Genomic DNA, 23152 nt, shown 5'->3' with positions numbered 1-23152 from the left:
CCTTTTTCCATCACTGGGGTGGAAGTGTACATAATGTTCAGTTAGTTTTGGAGACTTCTGGGTAGATTTTATGACCTTGAGAGTCCCAAGCAGCTTTCTTGTCAACTGACTTAACACCAACTTCAACAGTTTGTCTCATATGATGAAGAGCAAAACAATTTTGTCTCCATAACAGTGAGTTAGATAGAAATGTAGACATATCCCTTTGACATAAGGGTGTGAGGGATAAGTTATAGATTACATGGTCGAATTGGGCCTCATACATTTTATCCATTATTCTTATATTAGTTATATATTTAGAACCCAAAGATAAACTATACAATTATAGAATAAGGAAACTTGGATTGAGAGTTCACATTTAAAAAATAAAATTTGGGAGTTTTAAATTGACCATTAACTCAAGATGAAACTATAGTATGATGTGGACTACTAAAGATGGTAATTAAGTTTTGGACATATTAAAAATCAAGAAGATTAAATTGTTCTGTAATTCTCAAGATACCAGAACTAGAACAATGGATGAATTCACTGGGAAGTTAGTTTGCTTTGTAGTAATTTTGTAATGATTAAACCTGACAAAAGGAATGAGTTTGTATTATAAAAGAGTTCTTATAATTGAAAACCCTTAAACAGAAACTCTGTAACCATGTTAAGAATTAATTGGAAGTAAAATAGATTTCTTCTCATATTCAAAGTGTATGAGTTTATGGGAGGTCAAATTATAACCATTTGAATGATGTCAAGTAGGATATCCATGTCCTTCCAGAAAATATCCCACTAATTTATCTACTATTGCATTTCCTATTATAAAGTCACCTCATATTTGGATAGTATTATTTTACTTTTTCAGTAGACTTGAACATTTATTTTATATTGCATTTTAAGCTGCATAGCAGACTTGTGATATAAATTGAGTATGTTTGTTCTTATTTCTTTTAGTTTGGAATTCTGAAGTCTAGAGAAATTGTGATGTTCTTAATTCCATCTTAACTAGTGGTTGTCAGTAATTTAAAAAAAATTTTTTTGGTTAACATTTCAACATAAAACATTATTTAGTTTCATTCTTTCAACTAGATTTGGATCTCCACAAAGGATTTTAATAGGGTCTAGCAAAGAAATAATATACATTTTATTAGACTTGCCAGTCTCTTTGTCCACAAAGTCAAAGAGTCTAGCAAAGAAATAATATACATTTTATTAGACTTGCCAGTCTCTTTGTCCACAAAGTCAAGTCTCTTTCTCAGAGTTCAAATGTTCAAGAAGCTAAATGAATAGAAAAGTTGTAAATAGGGTAGCTAAATAGAAATAGGAAGAATATGGAAAGAAATATAAGATGAGAGAGAAGTAATAGAAATAAGTAAAAGCTTTTAAGTATGAAAATTCCATAAGTCTACAGGGATGAATTCCTAAATATACCTTCTATTCAATTGAAATCATAATAAAATTTAGAAATAAAGCAATGTTATTAGCAAGACTATGAAAGACAGAGAATATTTTATGAAGTTTCTAACTGTGGATAAAATTTTCCTGTGTAAAATGCAAAACTAGTCAAGAATGCTAATATAAGTATAGTGGTAGATACTGGAGCTGGATTTTCATTGACATAGGGTTTGACAGATGAGAAAATGCAACTTTATAGTCTTAGAGAATTGCCTAGAATACAGGTGTCAAGTTTACTGGCCCAGCAAGACTCAAGAGAGTAGTAGGAACCAAATTAAAATATAATTAGAAAATGTTTAACAAAATAAAAATACTGCACAACATAGAGAACATTAATTTGTAGAATTTTTAGTCAGTATGTAGTCTGCAGAGTTATATTTCTCTTTGAGTTTGACAGGTCTGATCTAGAGCAGTGAGAGGTTAAATGTCTCTTACCAAGAATCATACATATTATTTGTCAATGACTGGACTTGCACTTGAACCTCTAGTCTTATTTTTGTGGCAAGCTGTTTTATCCACTATACCACATTGCATTTCAATTCTAATATAGTATGGCTAAAATATCTCCCAAATTTCTATTAATCCGTTAAATTAGAAATGATTCATCTTCTACTGAGTCCAGGTTTTCTCATATAGCTGCAAAATCTAATGAAAAATAAACTTAAATGATTGTTTTAAAATTTATTGTACCTACATTTTTATAAATAAAATTCCTTCTCTTTGAGTTGACTACTACGTTCAGTCTATGATAAACAATTAAAATGTACATTTTTAAGGGGGATTATTGAATTTTCTCAACTAGCAATTTAAATTAGGATTTTATGTACTTAATTTTAAGCATGTACACCTTATTAGTATTTTAATTTAATATGTTTTTTCATTAGATTGTTAGGAAAAAGGTGTTATCTGATAGCAGTGAAGATCGAGAAACAAAAGAAGCTCTAAAGGAATTTGATTTCTTGGTTGCATCAGATGAAGGAGATGGAGAATCTAGAAGCATAGGCGATGGAACAGAATGGGGTAAGGAAGTTTGATGGTTCCCATTGGGAAACCTGAATTATCAATCAAAGGGATATTTTGCCTAGAATTCAAAATTTCTCAATGACTTGTCTTGTCTTGGTAATTTATAATCTTTTTACTATTAACTTTCTATATTCAGAGCTTTTTAAAAATCTTGCTTTAATTCTTTATTTAAAATGCAAGTGATAAATATTGGGGAAAAATTAATTTAAACTACAAAATTTTAAAGAATTTTACTTTCAGTGGATAAAGATTTTGTATCATTTGAGTATAAAAACATAGTAGGGAATTTTAGAGTTGTCTTTTGCCTTTATTTGAAGAAAGAAATATAAGTCAGAAAGCTATAGCTACTCATCTTTTCTATTCAGATCTATGACTTTGAATTGAAAATATAGAACTATTCTTGTAGTTTTATCTTAACTGATATAAATATTTTAATAAGTCAAATAGGAACATAAAATCAATCACATTTTTAATAATAGGTTTTTATTTTCAAAATCATGCAAAGGTAGTTTTCACCCTTGTAAAAACCTTGTGTTCCAAATTTTTCATCCCTCTCCCCTTCTCCAAGATCATGGAGTAGAAAAATGTGCTCAGCTTAGCTTTCCCAATATTTTCTTTCAAACAACTTTAAAAAAACTCCTCAAATCAAATTATGCAGTGGCGGAGCCAAGAAAAGGTCAGAGTGAGGCATTCTTCCAGACCAAGATAATTTAGGATGTCAAAAGAGATTTGTGATATGTCAGGGGAGGAGGCTGGCCTGGAGCTCACAAGGATGAAACACCAGTAGTGTGACTTAAGCAGTAACGTCAGGAGTTCTCAAGTTGGAAAGGGCAAGAAAACTGGACTGATTAGAAAGAAATTATAGAGGCCCCCTACTAACCTTGGACACAGGATCAGATGTTGTTTGTCAATTCCATTGCCTATATCTATTTCTGGGTCATAGTTTAAGGATGGAAAAGAACATTTTTGGTTTAGAAGAAATGAGAGTTTTCCCTAAGGAAAAACTGTTTGACAAAATTATTTGTCTATGCCCACTTCTTGGTTGTAGTTCAAGGGTATGAAGGACTTCTTTTGGTCCAGAGGGAGTGAAATTCCTGAAGGTCAGTATCACTTCCAGCCCATGGGAACAAGAACATTGGGAAACAGCTATGTTCCTGACCCCAGGGCAACAAGAGGCTAAGGAGAAGTAAAAATTGCAATTTCAGAGGATCAGGTGTTCTTTGTGGTTAAAGACCCAAGGACAGAGTAAGTAAGCAATGACTACACCCTTCCCCAAATCTCAAAGTCCCCAGAACTAGTTCTTCAAACAACTGCATGGAAAAAGCCTGACATTTGAGATTATGCTGATACTTCTCCCTCTCCTCTCCCTTGCCACCAATAGAGTTCAGTATTAATATAAAGTCTCTTCCCCCCCCCCTCCAAAAAAAAAAATAGAATGGAAAAAATGAGCAAATCCAGAACAGGAGTCTGATAACAAAAAACTAACATAGTAAGAGGGAAGATCAAGGTGTACAAACTCAGAAGAAGACAGTGAAGTCATAACAGCTACAAGCTAAGCCTCAAAGAAAAATGTGAATTGGGCATAAGCTCAACAAAAATTTTTAGAAACATTCAAAAAGAATTTCCAAAATCAAATAAGAGTAGTTGAGTAAAAACAAAATGATAGCAAAGGAAGAAATTTAAGAAAAGACAAATCTCTTGGCAAAAAGAGGCACAAAATATGCTGAAGAAAATGTAAATGTAACAATGTAAAATATTAGCTCACTGAAGAAAACAAGTCTCTAACAATTAGAATTGGACAAGTAAAAGTTAATGACTCCATGAAACATCAAGAAACAATTAAACAATATCAGAAGAATGAAGAGATAGAAGAAAATGTAAAATAATTTTATTGAAAAAATAACTGACCTGGAAAATAGAATTAAGAGATCCAATTTAAGAATTAGTGGGTTACCTGAAAGTCAAAATCAAAGAAGGAACTTATATTTCACTAACTTATAAATAATAAGGAAAATTGCCTTACTATCCTCGAGCCAGAAGGTAAAATAGAAATTGAAAGAATCTTATCAATCACCATCTTAAAGAAACCTATAAATGAAAACTTCTAGGAATATTATTGCTAAATTCCAAAACTCCCAGATTAAAGAGAAAACACTTCAATTATCAAGAAAGAAACCATTCAGATACTGTGGAACCATAATCAAGATCTTACAAGATTTAGCAACTTCCATAATAAAGGAGTAGCAAAATTTAAATACAGAATTCTGAAAGACAAAATATCTAGGAGTACAGCCAAGAATAACCTTATCAGCAAAAGTGAATATAATCTTTTTAAGGAAAAAAAATAGGCATTTAATGAAATTGAGGAATTTATAGCATTTTTGATAAAAAAAGACTAGAGCTGAATAGAATATCTGATATTCTCACATAAGATTCAGGAGAAGCATAAAAAGGCAAACATGAAAGAAAAATCTTAAAGGATTTATTAAAGTGAAATTGTGAACCTTTCAAAATGATAAATGAACCTTTTTTTCCAAAAAAATTTTTTTAATATTCCTTTGAAAAAAATAATAGCTTTTTGTTTTCAAAATATATGCAGATAGTTTTCATCTTTCACCCTTGCAAAACCTTGTGTTTAAAATTTTTTCTTCTTCCTTTCCCTCACCCCCTTCCCAGACAGCAAATAATCCAATATTTATTTAATATTCTTTTTAATGCTTTTGAGTTCCAGATTCTCTTCTTTCCTTCTTCCTCCCCACTTCCCCAACTCATTGAAAATACAATCAATTTGCTATAGATTATACATGTGTAGTCATGCAAAACATTTCCATAACACTCAAGTTTAAAAGAAAACATAGATCTCTCCCTCCAAAAAAAAAACCAAAAAAACAAAACAAAAAACCCTGAATAAAAATAAAGAAAAAAAAAAGGATATTTCACTCTGTATTCAGACACCATCAGTTCTTTCTCAGGGTATACTTATATGTATCTTCTAAGAACTTTATCACAATTAGGGTAGTTAGAAGAATTCCATATAGAGGGTGCAGGAGTGAATTAATTATATTGAAATGATGTAAAAAAAATTTAAATTGGTAAGAAAGGGGGATTCCCCAGGAGATGAGTAGGGCAGAGGAAAGAATGAGAAAAATTATCTTACATAAAAGAAGCTTACAAAGAAGAGTTTTTACAGTGGAAGAGAAAATGGGTGGTTAACAGGCAACAACACTTGAATCTCACATCTAGATTGGTTCAAAGAGGGGATAATAAATGGGAAGGTAGATTAAAAGAAGGCAGTAATCATAAGCAAAACAAACTTTAGAGGAGGGTCAAGATTGAGAGAGAAGAATAAACAGAAGAAAACAGGATGAATTGAAATGCATAGTTAGTAATCATAACTGTGAATATGAATAGGATGAACTCACCCATAAAACAGAAGCAAATAGAAAAAGAAATTAGATACCAAAATCAAAAAAATATATTTTACAAGAAACACACTTGAAACAGAAATAGAGTTAAAATAAGAGGCAGGCACAGAATCTATTATGTTTCAGCTGAAGTAAAAAAGGGTCTTGACCATCAGGCTAGACTTTACAAAGATGTGGATAACTTAGAAAAATAACAATAGTCCTTGATCCTGAAAATTTTCCCTAACTCAGATGTTGAAATGGATTTGTGATCTTGTTTATATGAATGTGATTTTAGCAATACAATCATAGTTGACTATCTGGTATAATTTACCCCATGTCTTCCCCTAGATTTTTCTTCATGGTATCCTGTTCTTTGGTGGTTCTTCTAATTTCCTTGCTTAATAATGTATGGCTTCCTGTTCACACTTCCATTTGCCTTGCAAGTGATTGTTATATTTTTAAAATAACTTCTCTAGCAGAGGGCCCTATTCAGGCTTAACATGTCACCATATGGTGGGTGATAAATGTTCCCAATGCAGGAATTTTGGAAGTACTAGGGAGAAATTTATAGGAAGACAAGTGAGTACAAAGTGGATTATTTTTTAAAAATGGCAGGGAGAGATTGGGAAGAGAAATAGTGGAGAAAGTCACAGGTAGATGAAGGTTAACTAATCTTAGCATCCAGAGCTTTTGGCTTGTAAGAAGCATTACTCTCAAGATGAGTTTACATGGTCATATCTAGATAATGAAGATGAAAACCCACATGACTTTATTCAGAGAGGTTTTATTGACATTATGGTTTTCATATCAATAAATTCATGATCTATGCTACTGGGGTAGATGTTTGGGAACAAAGGTAAGAGGCTTCACAGTTTCTGGGAATAAGAGGTATAGAAGAAGATGATTAGTGGAAACCGATGATAAAGAGTATCTACTTCTTAGTTTAATATAAGACAGTTACTAGGGCTAGTTTTAGTATATAGTAAAGTTTTATTTTTATTAAAGGTGAAGGAGAAGAATATGTTTATAGTCAGAAGAGAAGAAAGGATTGGGGTATGAGAGATGATTTTTTTTTTATTAGACATATCCTAGGTCCAAAAAATTTAATGTAAAATTGTTTTTCAGAATTTCTGGTGAATAGTTTTAGTTAAATTTTAAAAACCACAGGACAGCTAGTTGGTATAGTGGATCGAGCACCAGCCCTGATGTCAGGAGGACTTGAGTTCAAATCTGTCCTTAGACACTTAACACTTCCTAGCTATATGACCCTGAGGAAGTCATTTAATCCCAATTGCCTCAGCAAAAAAATAAAAATAAATTATAAAGCAGTTCAGTTCTGGACAGCGTAATTCAAGATGACAAGCTAGAAGTTGTTGAGAGGAGAGTGACTAAGGGTTACAAGGGAACTTGAAAACCTCCTGTTTTAGGATTGGCTGAAAGAAATAGATATCTTCATTTCTCAAGGTTAAATATATCGGGAAGGTGCTCATTCTTTTAAAATATTTGTATAGTTTTTTTTATGGAAATAAATAGAAGTAACAAAAGTAAAATTGGTAGCTCTTGACAAAAAAGATTGGCTATGGAGGAGAGATGTAAAGACTAAGGATAATACCTACATTATTAGCTGGAGGAACTATTTGCAGTTGTTAAAGAATAACTATTCTTGACAATAGTTTTGAGATAAGGGGAGATGAAATATGTTCTGTTTTCAACAGGTTGAGTTTCAGTTGTCTCTTGGACATTTAATTTGAGATGTTTGAAAGACAGTTGGAGATGTAAGACTGAATACTGGAAGAATAATTACTGTTAATATTAATTTAATTACTTATTAACAAATCTTTAATTTTTAGTTTTGTGGAATATAGGTGTTTGCCATTAAAATTTTAGTTGGTGAACTTCAGTCAATAAGAAGTAAAACTTGAGTCCTTAATATATAGGTATCATGCAATTTTTCCATTTCCTAAAATGACAAGCCCTAAAGGATTAAACTTTGGGAATATTTAAAAGATAATTTTAAATTGTTGTCATTATTCTTGAAGCTTTTTCTGTAGTATATTTATAACTATGCAAAAACAATTTGCCATATCATGAATTCTCAAGAGAGTATCAGTAAAGAGCATATTGTAGAACATTTGCTTATTTGCATATGAATAAAGTACATTGGCATTCTATGTTTATAGTCATATGCACACCTATAATAACTGGTCATATGTGAATATGCAAATATATCAAAGTGGAAAAAAATCTTCCTGTAATTTTCAATTTGGGGTGACAGAATTGAAAGTTACATTAAATATTGAACCTTGGTTTTAATTTTCAGAAACTTACCAAAATTGAGAACTTGTTTGAATAGTAATTTGTTTTTTTCAAATATTAGATATGCGGTTAGAGAAAGCAGTATGAATATTTAAGAGGTATTGAAGGTCTAGTTACAAGTCAAATGCAGTAAATAAGGCATTATTTACATTAACTTTAATAGTTTATTGATTTAGATAAGTTTATGTTGGGTATTTTTATTACAAAACATTTTCCATTTTAGTTATTTAAGTAACTGCTTCAATTAAAAATTAAAATAGGCTCTAGTATTTTCAGCAGAAATGTTTGAAAGGCCATTACATTTACATTTTTCCTCATAGGATTATATTTGGCATTGCAGGGTAAGTTCTTTTTGTTTGTAAGCCTATGTCTTTGACCTTTAGCAATATTGTATTTCAGAATCTTCTCTTCTATGGTAGAAGTTGTCAGGTCTTGTTTGAGCGTGACTTTGGGTGACTATTGTCACTTAGTACTTGAATCACTTCTCTCTAGCTACAGCTCCCTTTTTCCACCAGAGAATTCTTAAAAACTGATGTTTTGAGGAAAAGTCCTCTGCCACGTTTGCCACCATATTCCCATGGAGATACTTCTTCCTACCCTCTTCAGAAGCTTCTTGAGAGTAGCTTTTCATTTATATGTGTATCCCTCCCCTTCTTTGTCCTGTGTTTACAGTGACTGGCACAAAATGTGTACTTAAATGCTTGTCAACTGACCATTTAACTAACTTTACTTGGGAGCTCTGAATTTTAGTCATGGTTTTCCTAGCACTTTAGTTTTGGGCTTTTCTTTTATCAGATAACAGTGGTTCTTTCTGTCAGAACATTGTCTGAGAAGTTTTCTGAGAAGTTTTTGTGACTTTTTGAAATACAGTGTATGTATTTTTTGTTGTTGTCATGGTTTTCAGGGAATCTGGTTAAATCATCTCTCTGATTTAATTTTCACATCAAATTTTTTTAGGTCGATTTTTTTTTATCAGATATTCTTTATGCTCTTACATTTTTTTCAGTCTTTTGATTTTGTTCTAATATTTTTTTTGCTGTCCTATGGAATCATTGATTTGGTCTCTTCTATTTTTTTTAGGGAATCTGTTTCTTGGGTAAGTTTTACCACTTTGTTTTCTAAGCTATTTATTTATTCTCCTTCCGGTTCTTTCTTCCAGCATTTTCATTTATAGCAATTGTTTCATTTTTTCTAGGTATTCATGAAATCCTTTTGAAAAATTAATTTTTTTCTTGAGTCTCTGTTTACAGTTGTTAAAGAATTACTTGCTTATTTTGGGTATTCTTTAGATTTAAAATGATTTTTTAAAAAATAAAGTGTTTTTATTTATTTTTATTTTTAATAGTATTTATTTTTTCCTCAATTATATCTCAAGACAATTTTTAGCATTCATTTTTACAAGATTTTGAGTTCTAAATTTTTCTCCCTCCCCTACTTTCTTCAGAAAATGTTAAGACAATTTAGTATAGATTGTACATGTGCTATTATGTAGTCACAGTTATAAAAGAAGAAACAGATCAAAAGAGGAAAAAACACAAAAAAGAACAAAGTAAGTAGAAAAAAATGTGCTTTGATATGTAGTCACAGTCTATCACTTCTTTATCTGGATAAGGATAGCATTTTTCTTTGAGTCCTTTGTACTTGTCTTGGATAAGTTGGTCAGTGCCTTCTTGGAGAAGAGCCAAGTCATTCACAGGTAATCATCACACAATGTTTTCTTTTTTAAAAATTCCTCATTAGTAGTTTATTTTTCTAAATACATGTAAAGATAATTTTCATTATTTATTTTTGTAAGACTTTGTGTTCCAGATTTTTTCTCTTCCTTCCTTCCTTCTCTCCTGTCCCCTCCCCAAGAGACCAAGCAATCTGACATAGGTTAAATATGTACAATCCTTTAAAACATATTTCCATAATTGTCATGTTGTGCAAAAAAAAAAAAAAAAATCAGACCAAACGGGAGAAAAGTACAAAAAAAGGCAAACCAACCAACCAGAAAAAGGTGAAAATGGCATGTTTCAATCCACATAAATCCACCATTTATAGTTTTCTCTTTGGATGTGGATGGCATTTTTTTTTTTTTTTATCCTGAGTATTGGTATTGTCTTGAATCACTGCATTGCTGAGAAGAGTCAAATCTTATCACAGTTAATCATCATGTAATCTTGCCTATACTGTGTGCAGTGTTTTCCTGGTTCTGCTCACTTCACTCAGCATCAGTTCATGTAAGTCTTTCCAGACTTTTCTGAAACCAGACTGCTTATCATTTCTTAAAGAACAGTAATGTTCCATTTCATTCATATACCAGAATTTATTCAGCCATTCTTCAAATGATGTGATCCACTCCATTTCCATATTCTTGTCACCACAGAAAAAGCTGCTACAAACATTTTTTGCACATTTGGGTCCTTTTCCCTCTTTTATGATCTCTTTGTGATACAGACTCAGTAGAGGCATGACTGGATCAAAGAGTATGCACAGTTTTATAGCCCCTTGGGCATAGTTCCAGATTGCTCTCCAGAATTGTTGGGTCATTTCACAACCCTACCAACAATACATTGGTATCCCAGTTGTCCCGTATCCTCTCCAATATTTATCATCATCTTTTCCTCTCTGTCATTTATTCAATCTGAGAAGTATGAAGTAGTATCTCAGAATTATCTTAATTTGTATTTTTCTATTCAATATGACTAGAATTGACTTTTATTTCTTCATCTGAAAATTGTTCGTTCATGTTCTTTGACCATTTATCATTTGGGTAATTATAGTCATAAATTTGACTTAGTTCACCATATATCAGAAACACTGGCTCCAATTTTTTTTTTCAATTTTCTACTTCTAATCTTGGCTGTATTGGTTTTGTTTGTGCAAAAAAAACCTTTTTAATTTAACATAATCAAAATTATCTATTTTGCATTTCATAATATTCTTTAGTTCTTTGGACATAAGTGCAGTCTTCTCCACAGATCTGACAAGTAGACTATTCCTTGCTCTACTTATTTGCTTATACTGTCACCCTTTCTGTCTAAACCATGAACACATTTCTCTCTTATTTTGGTATAGGGTATTAGAAGTTGATCAGTGCCTAATTTCTGCTATGCTATTTTATAATCGTCCCAGCAATTTTTGTCAGATAGTGAGTTCTTATGCCAGAAACTGGAGCCTTTGGGTTTATCAAACACTAGATTACTTTAATCATTCATTATTGTGTCTTGAATATCTAACCTATTCCACTGATCTACTACTCTATTTATTAACTAGTACCAAATGGGTTTGTTAACCACTGCCTTATACTATAGTATAGGTCTGGGCCGACTTTCTTTGCATTTGTTTTTCATTAATTCCCTTGATATTTTAAACTTTTTGTTGTTCCAGATAAACTTTTTTTTTTTTTTCAGCTCTGTAACCTAGTTTCTTGGCAGTTTGATTGCTATGGCAGTGAATAAATAGACTAATTTAGGTAGAATTGTAATTTTTATCATATTAGCTCAGCCTACCCATGAGCAATTAATATTTTTCCAGTTGTTTAGATCTGACTTTTTGTGAAAAGTGTTTTATAATTAATTGTATTCATATAGTTCCTGGTTTTGTTTTAGCAGGTAGATGTCTGCAGTTATTTTAAATGGAATTTCTATCTCTTGCTGCAGGGTTTTGTTGTTAACATAGAAATACTGATAATTTGTGTGAATTTATTTTATATCCATAATTTTTCTAAAGTTGTTAATTGTTTATATTATTTTTTTAGTTGATTCTTTAGGATTCTATAAGTATAATGTCATATCATCTATAAATAGTGATACTTTTGTTTTCTCATTACCTACTCTAATTCTTCAATTTGTTTTCCTTCTTTTACTGCTAAAGCTAACATTTCTAGTACAGTAGTTCTCGTGGTATTATTGAATAAAAGTGGGCAACCTTGTTTCACTTCTGATCTTACTGGGAATGCTTCTAGCTTATCCCTTACATGTAATGTTGGCTACTCATCCATTTATTCTTGTGTAATAAATATTATATATATATTTTATTAGGAAAGGATATTGTATTTTGTCATATACTTTTTCTGCATTAATTGAGATAGTCTTATTATTTCTTTTAGTTTAGTTATGGTCAATTATGCCAATAATTTTCCTTGCATTTGAATCAGCCCTGCATTCCTGGTATAAATTCCTGGTAAAAAAAAAAAAAAAAGAGTATTATCTTGGTGATAAATTGCTGTGTAATCTCTTTGCTAATATTTTACATAAGATTATTGTATCAATATTCATTAGGAAAATTGGTCCATAATTATCTTTTTCTGTTTTGATCTTTCCTGATTTAGGTATCTGTACTATATATGTGTCATAAAAGGAATTTTAGCAGGACTTCTTCACCTGTTTTTCCATATAGTTTATGTAGTATTTGAATTGTTCTTTAAATGTTTGGTAGAATTCACTTATAAATCCATTAGACTTTGAAGATTTTTAAGTATTTTATTTCTTCTGTTAAATCTGTGCAGATTGGAGTTTTTGTAAATATTCATCCATTTAATTAAACTTAGATTGTTAGATTTATTGGCATACAGTTGGGCAAAATAGCTCCTAATCATTGCTTTGATTTCCTCTTCCTTGGTGATAAATTCCCCTTTTCATTTTTGATACTGATTATTTGGTTTTCTTTACTTTTTCTAATCAAATTAACCAACGGTTTATCAATTTTTTTAGTTTTTTCCCATAAAACCAACTTAGTTTTATTTATTAGTTCAATAGTTTTCTTTCATTTTATTAATCTCTCCTTTTATTTTCAGAATTTCTAATTTGGTATTTAATTGGAGTTTTAAAATTTGTCCTTTTTCTAGCAAATCATTGATCTCCTTTTTTATTTTATTCATGTAAACGTCTGGAGATAAAAAATTCCCCTAAAAACTGCTTTGGCTGAATCCCATAAATTTTTGTTCTCTCATTATTATCATTCTTTTTATGAAATTACTGGTTGTTTTATTGATTTGTTTTTTGATCCACCCATTTTTTAGGATTAGATTATTTAGTTTGCAAATAATTTTTGGTCTCTTTTCCCATGGCCCTTTATTACTTGTAATTTTTATTTCATCATTATCTGAAAAGGGTGCATTTAATATTTCTGCCTGTCTGCATTTGGTTTTGAGGTTTTTATGCTTAATATCTGGTCATTTTTTGTGTAGGTGCAATGCACTACTGAGAAAAAGTTATATCCCTTTCTATTCCCATTAAATTTTCTTTAGAGATCTATCCCTAACTCTTCTAAAATTCTATTCACCTAAACTTTTTTCTTCTTTATTTTTTGTTTGGGTTTATCTAGGCCTGAGAGAGAGAGATTGAAATCCCCCATTAGTATAATTTTTCTGTCTATTTCTTCCTGCTACTCATTTATCTTCTTCTCTTAGAATTTGGATGCTATGCGAATTGGTGCATATATGTTAAGTATTGATATTATTTTATTGACTGTGGTACCCTTTAGGAAGCTGTAATTTCCTTCCTTATCTCTTTTAATTAGAACAATTTTTGCTTTTGCTTTGTCTGAGTTCAGGATTGCTGCCCCTAATTTTTTTAAACCTTCTCCTGAAACATAATAGATTCTGCTCCAGCCTGTTACTTTTTACTTTCTGCTTCAAATGTGTTTCTTCTAAGCAACATAATGTAGGATTTTCGCTTTTAATCTACTTTGCTATCCATTTCCATATTATGGGAGAGTTTACCCCATTCCCATTTAAGATTACTAAGTGTATTTCCTGCCATCTTGGTTTTGTCCATTTATACTTTTCTCTTTCCTCACCAGTATTTTTGCTTCTGACCACCACCTTCCTCAATCTGCCCTCCCTTTTATCAATTCCACCCCTTTTTTTAGTCCTTTCCTCTTCTACTTTTGTACTGCCTTCTATTAGCCTTCCCCTTTTCTTTCCCCTTTCCTTCTGTGCCAAACTAAGTGTATGTTATTACCTCTTTGAGTTAAATCCAATGAGATTGAGGTTCAAACAATGCTCATTCCCTTCCCTTCTTTCCCTCTACTGAAATAAGCCTTTTGTGTCTCTTCATGTGATATAATCTGCCCCATTTTACCTCCACTTTCCCCTTTTCCCAATCCAAGCCTTTCCCCATCCCTTCTTTTCTTTTTTACGTTATCACATCAAAGTCAACTTATATTCATATCCTCCATCTTTGTATATACTTTCTAACTGCCCTGACATTAAAATATACAGTTCTCAAAAGTTCCAGATATCATCTTCCCATGTGGGGATATGAACCTTTAAAAAACAGTTTTTCTGTGCAATACCCTTTGATCTAGCAATGCTTCTACTGGGCCTCTATCCCAAAGAGGTCATAAAATAAGGATAAAGACCCACATTTGCAGAAATGTTTATATTAGCCCTTTGTGTAGTGGCAAAGAATTGGACAACAATGTGGGCTCTGGATGATCTGGTTCCTGCTTTGGCAGCCAATTTTTGCTAAACTGCCTTATTTTCTAAGCCTTCACTCATTTTAAAAAAATCTAACGTATTTTACCTTTATTTTTAATATAGGGTTAAAGCTCACACTAAAAAGACCCTTCAGATAATAAGTATTTTATCCTTGTTTGTACAATAACATCTTTAGCATTAGTTAGAACCTTAGAAATCATCTAATTTAAATCTTTTATTTGGCATATGAAGAACTGGGAACACAAAGTGGTAAAGATCATTTAGTTATTTAGAATTATGAAGCTTATTATTTTAGTTTGTCTATTGTAACACAATTTTATTTATTAAAAATGTGATATAATAGCCTATAGCTGAGTATTAGCTCTACACAGAATTGTGGGCTTTCTATTTGTAAGATTAAAAAACTGAAGGTTTTTTTAAAAAGTGAGTCCTAATAGAAAACTTGGTCTAAACATTGTAATCTTCTATGTGATAACATTTTTGGAGAAAAATTCTGAAGCAAAAATAATCCACTTTTCCTTTTCCACTCAACTAGAAAAATTTGAGAAACATGTTTTTCCATTTCAAAATACAAACTATTTTATTTTATTAAGCAAAGAAAAATTTTGGTTAAGAGAATGTTAATTTTGAAGTGAAAATAGACATATTTCTAAGCCATATCTTTTAGACTATGATAACATGTTTGCAAATCCTCCCTTTTTTGGACTCACTGGACATAGTACATTTTTTCACCTTCTCTGACTCACTGGACATAATACATTTTTTTCACCTTCTCTTATGTTTGTCTTAATTTTTAAAAAGTATCTTTGGAACCACAGATTGTAGGATTTTATTTTTTCTTATTTGATCTGTTCCTTTTTTCCTTTTTTATTGGACTGTGCATTATAGTCACATCAAAAGTTGTCAGAGTTCAGTTTTTAGTTTCCTTCTGTCTCTAATATTTTTAATTCAAGTTTTGATTTTCCCTCTTTTATGCTGTAAAGACAATACTACTTTCCTTGATATGCCTCCCCCATTTTGTAATATAATCCAACCAAACAGCAAAAACAAACAACACTGATTCACTTATACATAAGATGTTACCAGGTATTCTCTATAATTCCTATTCCTCTTTTTTTCACTGTTAGCTCTACCAGACTTCTACCTTTACTCCTGTTTTCATGTGTATGTTTAAAAACAAGCTTTTGATTGATTTTTTAATTGTCATTCTGTTGCTATCCTTGATTGTTACATATTCATTTTCTCTTTCATTTCTTTCCTTTGAAGTATTAAACTAGTCTTATTCTTGTTTTCTTTCTAAAAAATGTTTAAATATCTAAATGTTTAAAAGCTCTTATTGGATGTCCATTTTTTTCATATATGCTCAAGCTTATATTTGCATGGTATGTCATTCTAGGCTGCCTTCTGAGCTGTTTTTTTGAAATATATTTATTCCATTCCCTCTTCTGTTTTTGGTAGCTATAGAATAATTTTGTGTCATATAAATTTCCTTTATCATGATTGTTAAAAGAATTTGCTTCTGAATTGAATTGTTCACTTTAACTTCTATATGTCTTGGAGTTTGCATTTTTCTTTTCTTTTTTCTTTTCCTTCCTTTTCCTTTTCTCCCCTTTATATTTAGAATTCTAGGCAGTATTTTCTATAATTTCCTACATTTTGGTGGTGGTGTGTTTTTGTTCTGTCATGTTCTTCTGATCTTTAGATTATCTCTCTACGTGCTATCTTGAAGATCAGTATGATTTGCTTGTATGATGAGCATATTTTCCTTAAATATTATTATTTTTTGCCTCCTTTCTAGATGACTTCTATATAATTGGATTCCCAATTTATTAATCTCTTTTTGTTTCTTTGCTGAGGTTTACCATCATAGATTTCATTTTTTCTATTTCCATTATTTTTGCTCTGCTAGTCTTAAATTCTCCACCCACAACTCTGATTTCTTTTTTGAACCACTTAGAAACAGTATTGTGGTTTCCATGTTTTCATCATATTCCACAGGAATCTCTGCATCATCAAGTATTTTATCACTTTTCTTCATTTTGTAGTATTTATTCATAGATGCCTGAAAACATTTACTAGATCTTCTGGCCATATTTCCTCCTGTTCTTAATGTTTTCCCTGTTTATGATCTTGTAGTTTTCTCCTTCCTGACATCTTAGGTAATTTCAGCCTTTCTTCTTGTTGAGGTTGGGAAGGGACCCCAAAAGGTTGAGGGTCATAGACTAGTGCCATGAAGTGTCTCAAAAGAATTTGCAGGCTTGAACCCATCTCCAAGTCAGGGAGCAAAGCTTATGGTAATTATAATGCCAATTGAAGCAGGCTTAATTCCAAAAGAATTTAGCCAAGCACTTGAAGCAAGGAGACACCTTTATCCAGTTTTTCATGTATTGGTATGCTAATTTTATGGCTTAGAGGTAGAACTGAGGAGTGATCTTGGGCCTCAGCAGACCTAAGGCCAGAAGACTTTAGAATCATTGAAGATAGTATCCTAAGATTAGAGAGTCTCAGGATCACCAATATATCTTCCTTAAAGTCTAAGGGAAAAAATATTATTATATTCTTAGGCCAGAGGACTTTTATAATCACTGACAGAACAGTATCATTCTTAGATCAGAGGGACTCAGGATCACAGACTCCAAAGCCAGAAGATTTAGAATCACTGACAATAGATTGTTAGAACAAAAGTCCTTTAAGGTCGGGAGACCTTAAAATTATTGCTGTCTCCTCTAGAAGGTATATTACATCATTTCCCCTCTCAAGCAGTTTGTACCCCAGATTCATTTGGGACAAAGGGATGGAGATCTCATCTTCTGGAGCTGCTTCATGCTGATAAGGAGTGTAGAGCTGGCCCCTGCCTAGTGGTTGCCTTCCTAGCTCTTGCCCAGATAAGATTTCCACCTAGAAACTTATGGCATTTCTCTCAAAGAGTGGGCTACTAACTTAATGATCAGGCAATCAAATTCAGAACTCAAAAGAATATCAGTTACCAGTGCCAAGAGATGTTATTTGTAATAGCAAATTCTACTAATTGCAGCTTAAGGCTAGATACCTTATTTTAAAAGTTTACCAGGAATTACACATTACACACATAGGAGATTTTGTTTGACATGTTTTATATTTTTAAACTTATCCTTGTGCAAAGGATCAATCATTAAACGAGTTTATAGATTCTTAGTAAACACATTCCTTTTTTAGAATCTATAATTCCTAAATAGGCTTATTTCTCAGGGCTAATGACCTTGCTTACCCTGATAGTTTCAAGAAAACTGGAAAGCTTACAAATTAAAGGGAGTCAACAGAGACACCAGGGAAGGGCCTGCTGTTGCCCACCCCAGCTATTCTTAGTGCTTTCTTGGGCTGGCTGTTTGATACCTCCCCCTGCTCTGTGAAGAGGGAAGAAGTATTGCACATCTCATACTTGAAAGTGAACTGATAAGGCTTTTGCCTCATTCCTCTTGTTGCACACACAGTAGTTACCAATTTTAGAGTTAACATGATGACAATAATTCCAAATAACTTAGTTAACAATTTTAGTATTTTCCTCAACAATAGCTAAATAGTCTTAGTTATAATTTCTATTCCCTTAAATAAGTTTCCCTTTTGTTTTAGGGAGAGAACAAGACAATTCTTTAAATTGAAATAGAACAGATTTTAAAATTGACTTAACTTTTAGTTAATGAAATTCCCGAAATTGTGATTAAATATTGTGGACAAACTGAATTGCTATTTGGTTATTTCCCAACTCACACAAATCATTTCTCTTTTGTGAGTCAGGAAAAGTGTTAAGGTACATGTTTTTACTGACAGAACCCTCAGAAGTTTGATTCTAGATAACTAGAATTGTTAAACCAGCAGCAAACTGCTTTTCTGTTTTCCTACAGTTCCTAAATTCTTAAATCTTCTGTTAACACTATCAGTGCATAGGTCACAATTCACATATCCCTTTAGTGGATTTTGATTAGAGCTTCTTTAAAACCACTTTTTCTATCATTTCAAATAATAAATTAGAAATCATTTATATCACCATTGGCATTATCTGATCACATCTAAAAACCCACAAAATTATCAAATATGAAGCAATTTAATACAATAAGGCAGTTAACATTACTATAGCATGTTTTTTGCTAAGCACTTTTGTAATCATGGGATTTCTTTTTACAAATCAGAAAACTGGGCAGATTTAAAATCATTTGCCATATGCTAATATATATTCATAACTGAAACAGAGAATGGTGGTCTTACCAAATGCAGAGGCTGACTGTTTTTCTCACCTCATGCTGCCATGTTGGGTGTTGCCAGGGGTACCCAGATTCTTCCCAGGCAGTTGCTGGACAGATCCTGATAAAGGCTGAGGTGACTGGTGTCAGGATCTCCCTTTGGTGATAGTTTCAGGTGCCAGGGCTCAAGGAATGATACCATGAAGCCTGACTCCCCACTCCATCCCCCCAAACTGGGTTGGTGAGGTGTTTGGGCAAAGTCGTGTGGGTTGCTAGGGCTGCTTTTCCTATTTCAACAGGTGAGGCAGAATTTGAGTTTCCCTACAGTACTTTAGCATTCTCTTAAACTGAAATGAGATGAGTGGAGTTAGTGAACAGAGGTGTAGTGTTTGTTTTTTTTTTCTCTAAAATATGATCATTCTCTCTGGGAACAGATTTCTTGGGGAGGTTCTGGAGGCAGCCTTAGTTTCAGTTCAGAGTAATAATCACCTCAAATGCAGCCAGGTGTTAAAAGTTTAAATCCTTTATTGTCTCCTTCAAAATAGCCTGGTTAGTTTAGTTTTCTTAGAGGCCTATATCCCTCCTTGGTTCCAAGAGCTCTTGCAGCTTGTCTGCCAGCTTCAGCCTCCAGCTCTCTCCTGATCTTGGTTCTGCCCAACTGCAATATCGCAATATCAGACACCATTATTCATCTGGTCTGTGATCATTACAGCAGTACTACTTCTCCTATCTCTGCCAGTTTTAGCAGCTTGTATTACAATACTCTTAACAGACCGCAACCTAAACACAACATTCTTTGACCCTGCTGGGGGAGGGCTTTTCAATCTCCCCAATTGACTGACTTCTGGCTTTCAATTTCTTCAACTGACTTACTTCTGACTCCAGGAGCTCTTTATATAGGATCTCTTAAAGGTGTGAACCCAAAGGTTGACTCCTCTGAGAGTAGGATTGTGGGTTTCTGACTTGTGAATCTCCCTAACTTGTGAACTCTGATATGTGAGCTAATTGTGAACTCTCAAAGGTGTAAACTTAAGCATTGTTTCTATCAATTCTAGTGAATTAACACCTTGTTTCAAGTTCTGGCTCATAACACAGAGGGACTTGGGCTATATTGATCTTGGTAGCAATCCCCACAACTGAGATATACTCAGGACTCTGGGTAGTGGAAAAGATTATTACGGAGCCACCTACTAGTGGCTGGGGATCTAATTCTAACCAGCAGAATAGATCCCTTCTTGTGAGAGGATGATAATACAAGGAGACTGGGAGGCAGTAACAGAGGATCCCTTAATATTTTCTGGGGTTCTTTCCCAAAGGAGCAGAAGGGGATTCCAGACAAGATACAAGTCAAAGGAGGGTTAGCAAAAAGTTGCTATTTACCTAGTTTCTTTTCTTTCAGAATGGGGTAAATTCCTGTAATTGTCCCCAGTGTTTCAGGAATTTTTCTTGCCATCTTAAAATGACTAATAGCTAAATTTCTTAATCATTCCTCTCAAAACTTTGAAAATCTGCTAAAATGCTATTTTAATTTTAATCAGCCAACTTTTTTGTGTAGCTCTCAGCTTGGCCAGAGCTGAAGTCCACAGAAAGAAGTTAGGGTTTATATCCCAAAGAAATTTTAAAGAAGGGAAAGGGATTTTTATGTGCAAGAATGTTTGTGGCAGGTCTCTTTGTAGTGGCCAGAAACTGGAAACTGAGTGGATGCCCATCAATTAGATAATGGCTGAATAAATTGTGGTATATGAATATTATGGAATATTATTGTTCAGTAAGAAATGACTAGCAGGATGATTTCAAAAAGGCTTGGAGAGACTTACATGAACTGATGCTGAGTGAAATGAGCAGGACCAGGAGATCATTATATACTTCAACAACAATACTATATGATGATCAATTCTGATGGACGTGGCCATCTCTAGCAATGAGATGAACCAAATCAGTTCTAATAGAGCAGTAATGAATTGAACCAGCTACTCCCAGTGAAAGAACTCTGGGAGATGACTATGAACCATTACATAGAATTCTCAATCCCTATATTTTTGTCCACCTTCATTTTTGATTTCCTTCACAGGCTAATTGTACACTATTTCAAAGTCCGATTCTTTTTGTACAGCAAAATAACTGTTAGGACACGTTTGCTTATATTGTATTTAATTTATACTTTAACATATTTAACATGTATTGGTCAACCTGCCATCTGGAGGAGAGGGGAGGGGAGGAAAGAGGGGAAAAATTGGAACAAAAGGTTTGGCAATTGTCAATGCTGTAAAATTACCCATGTATATAACTTGTAAATAAAAAGCTATAATTAAAAAAAAAAAAAAAGTTAAGGTTTTTAAGAAATTTCCTCAGCATTCTAACTACAACATAGAGGTTTTTTCTTGGTATTGTGTTTTAAATCTTTCCAGATAGCAAAATCTAGCTCATAGAACAAACATGACACAGACATTCTGCACAGACACAGACAAAATGACATGAAAGAGGTCTAGTCCATCTTTGCCAAAAACCAAGGTGAAAAGGTGATAAAGCCTCCCTAGGAACTTTGCTGAAAATTACAAGAATTTCCAAGTCTGGGTAATCCCTGTCAAGGAAAACTTGTTGAGCGTGGAGTTCACAATGGCCCAGTGGTTTGTGGTATCCCAGCTATAGGATTGTGGGAGAAAAAAATGGGAGGGGGCACTTACCTTGATAAGAAAGAAATCAAGGTGGGGGGAAGCCAGATTCTCCTTGTACTGGGCCACCAAATGTTGAGGTTGGAAAGGAACCCCAAAAGTTGTTGGTTGCAGATCAGTGTTGCTAGGTGTCTCGACAGAATTTTCAGGCTTGAACCTATCTCCCAAGTTAAGAGGAAAGTTTATTGTAATTGTAATGCCAATTGAAACAGGCTAAAGTCCTGAAGAATTTAGCAGAGGTACAAGCAAGGAGACATCTTTATACAATTCTTTATGTTATTGATATGCTAATTTTATGGCCTAGATGTAGAACTGAGGAGTGACTTCAGAAATTTGGTTATCACTGACCAGCAAACCTAAGGCCAGAAGACTTTAGAATCATTGACAGACAAGCTTGTCAGAACAATAGTATTCTAAGGTTAGAGAGTCTCAGAATCACTAATATATCTTCCTTAAAATCTAAAGGAAGAAATATAATTATATTCCTAGGCCAGAGGACTTTTATAATCACTGACAGAACAGTATCATTCTTAGATCAGAGGGCCTCAGGATCACAGACTCCAAAGCCAGAAGATTTAGAATCACTGACAGATTATTTGAACAAAAGCCCCCTAAGGTCAGGAGACCTTAAAATTATTGCTGTCTCCCCCAGAAGCCATATACCACCCTCACTCCTGATTTTCTCCTATTAATTTTCTTTCTCTTTGCCCTCTCACCTCATGGTGGTTTCCTTGGCAGTTGGGTATCAACACTTCACAGCTTTTTCCTGTGCTGAGCAGTTCAGGGTTCATTAGCCTAGGTCTCTGCCCCAAATGACTTTTGGATGATTATTCATTAGAATTAACCCCAGCTGAATGTTGCATTCTTTGCCTCAGACGTAGTGGAATGCTATCCAACCATCCCCTAGCCCTGTGCTCACCTTAGCCCCAACTCTTGCTCTCCCCAGTTTTGTTCTCTCTCGGTGTCCTGTTCTGTTCTCTGTTCCTTAGTTCTCTGGGCTAGCACTGGCAATTCTGTGCTATTAAAGTGTTGCCTACCCCAGCACTGACCTTTCAAATAGCTTCTATCCTGGTGCCCAAAGGCACCAATAGTTCAGAGTTCAGTAACACAGTACTAGTGTTATGGGATTGCAGCCCCCAGCAGGCTTCTGATTGTGAAAAGCCATGGCCACAGTAGCTATCATTTGTAGAAATGGAAAGCAATGATGTGACTAAGCAGCAGGAGCAGAGTTAGATGATAACATTTCTAGTAGGCATTGATATTCATCACCAGATGAGGGTATCTGTAGTAAGGTAGTCTAAAGGATATTGCATGCAACCTTTTCTGGTGCTAGGGTCAATGCCAAAAGACTTAGCAAGAGACCAGTCTTTAAAAGCTTCATAGTCAGGAGTTTAACAAGCCTTTTCTTTCTTTCTTTCTTTCTTTTTAATTTCTCTTAATGGTCCTGACCCTTCTTATATGGGTACTTAGGCATTATACAGTTTCATCTCCTCTCTGTCATTAGGGGAAAAAAAAATACCTCTCAAAAGTTATACCCTTTGGTCCATAGGTAGAGAGGAATTGATGATTTGGGAATGTATTGGGAACAGTGAAAGGAAGCTTTTCACTTTGAGATTATAGGAAACAAAGGATTAGGATGAGTTTTCCTGA

The 23152-nt window shown here is 33.3% G+C and overlaps 1 protein-coding gene across 2 annotated transcripts in view; it reads left to right on the top strand.

Annotated features, from left to right (window-relative positions):
* STRN (striatin) overlaps window positions 1-23152 on the top strand; it is a 141593-nt gene that overhangs the window by 80473 nt on the left and 37968 nt on the right. For both annotated transcript variants that reach the window (XM_031951268.1, XM_031951269.1), the window contains exon 7: window positions 2325-2460. In XM_031951268.1, coding sequence (XP_031807128.1) covers window positions 2325-2460 — 136 coding nt within the window. The remainder of the gene's footprint in view (window positions 1-2324; window positions 2461-23152) is intronic.

Source organism: Sarcophilus harrisii, chromosome 2 (assembly GCF_902635505.1).
Source record: "Sarcophilus harrisii chromosome 2, mSarHar1.11, whole genome shotgun sequence".
In the NCBI taxonomy this organism is placed as follows: Eukaryota; Metazoa; Chordata; class Mammalia; order Dasyuromorphia; family Dasyuridae; genus Sarcophilus; species Sarcophilus harrisii.
The sequence above is the reverse complement of the archived record's forward strand: the minus strand, read 5'-3'. Positions and strand labels throughout refer to the sequence as shown.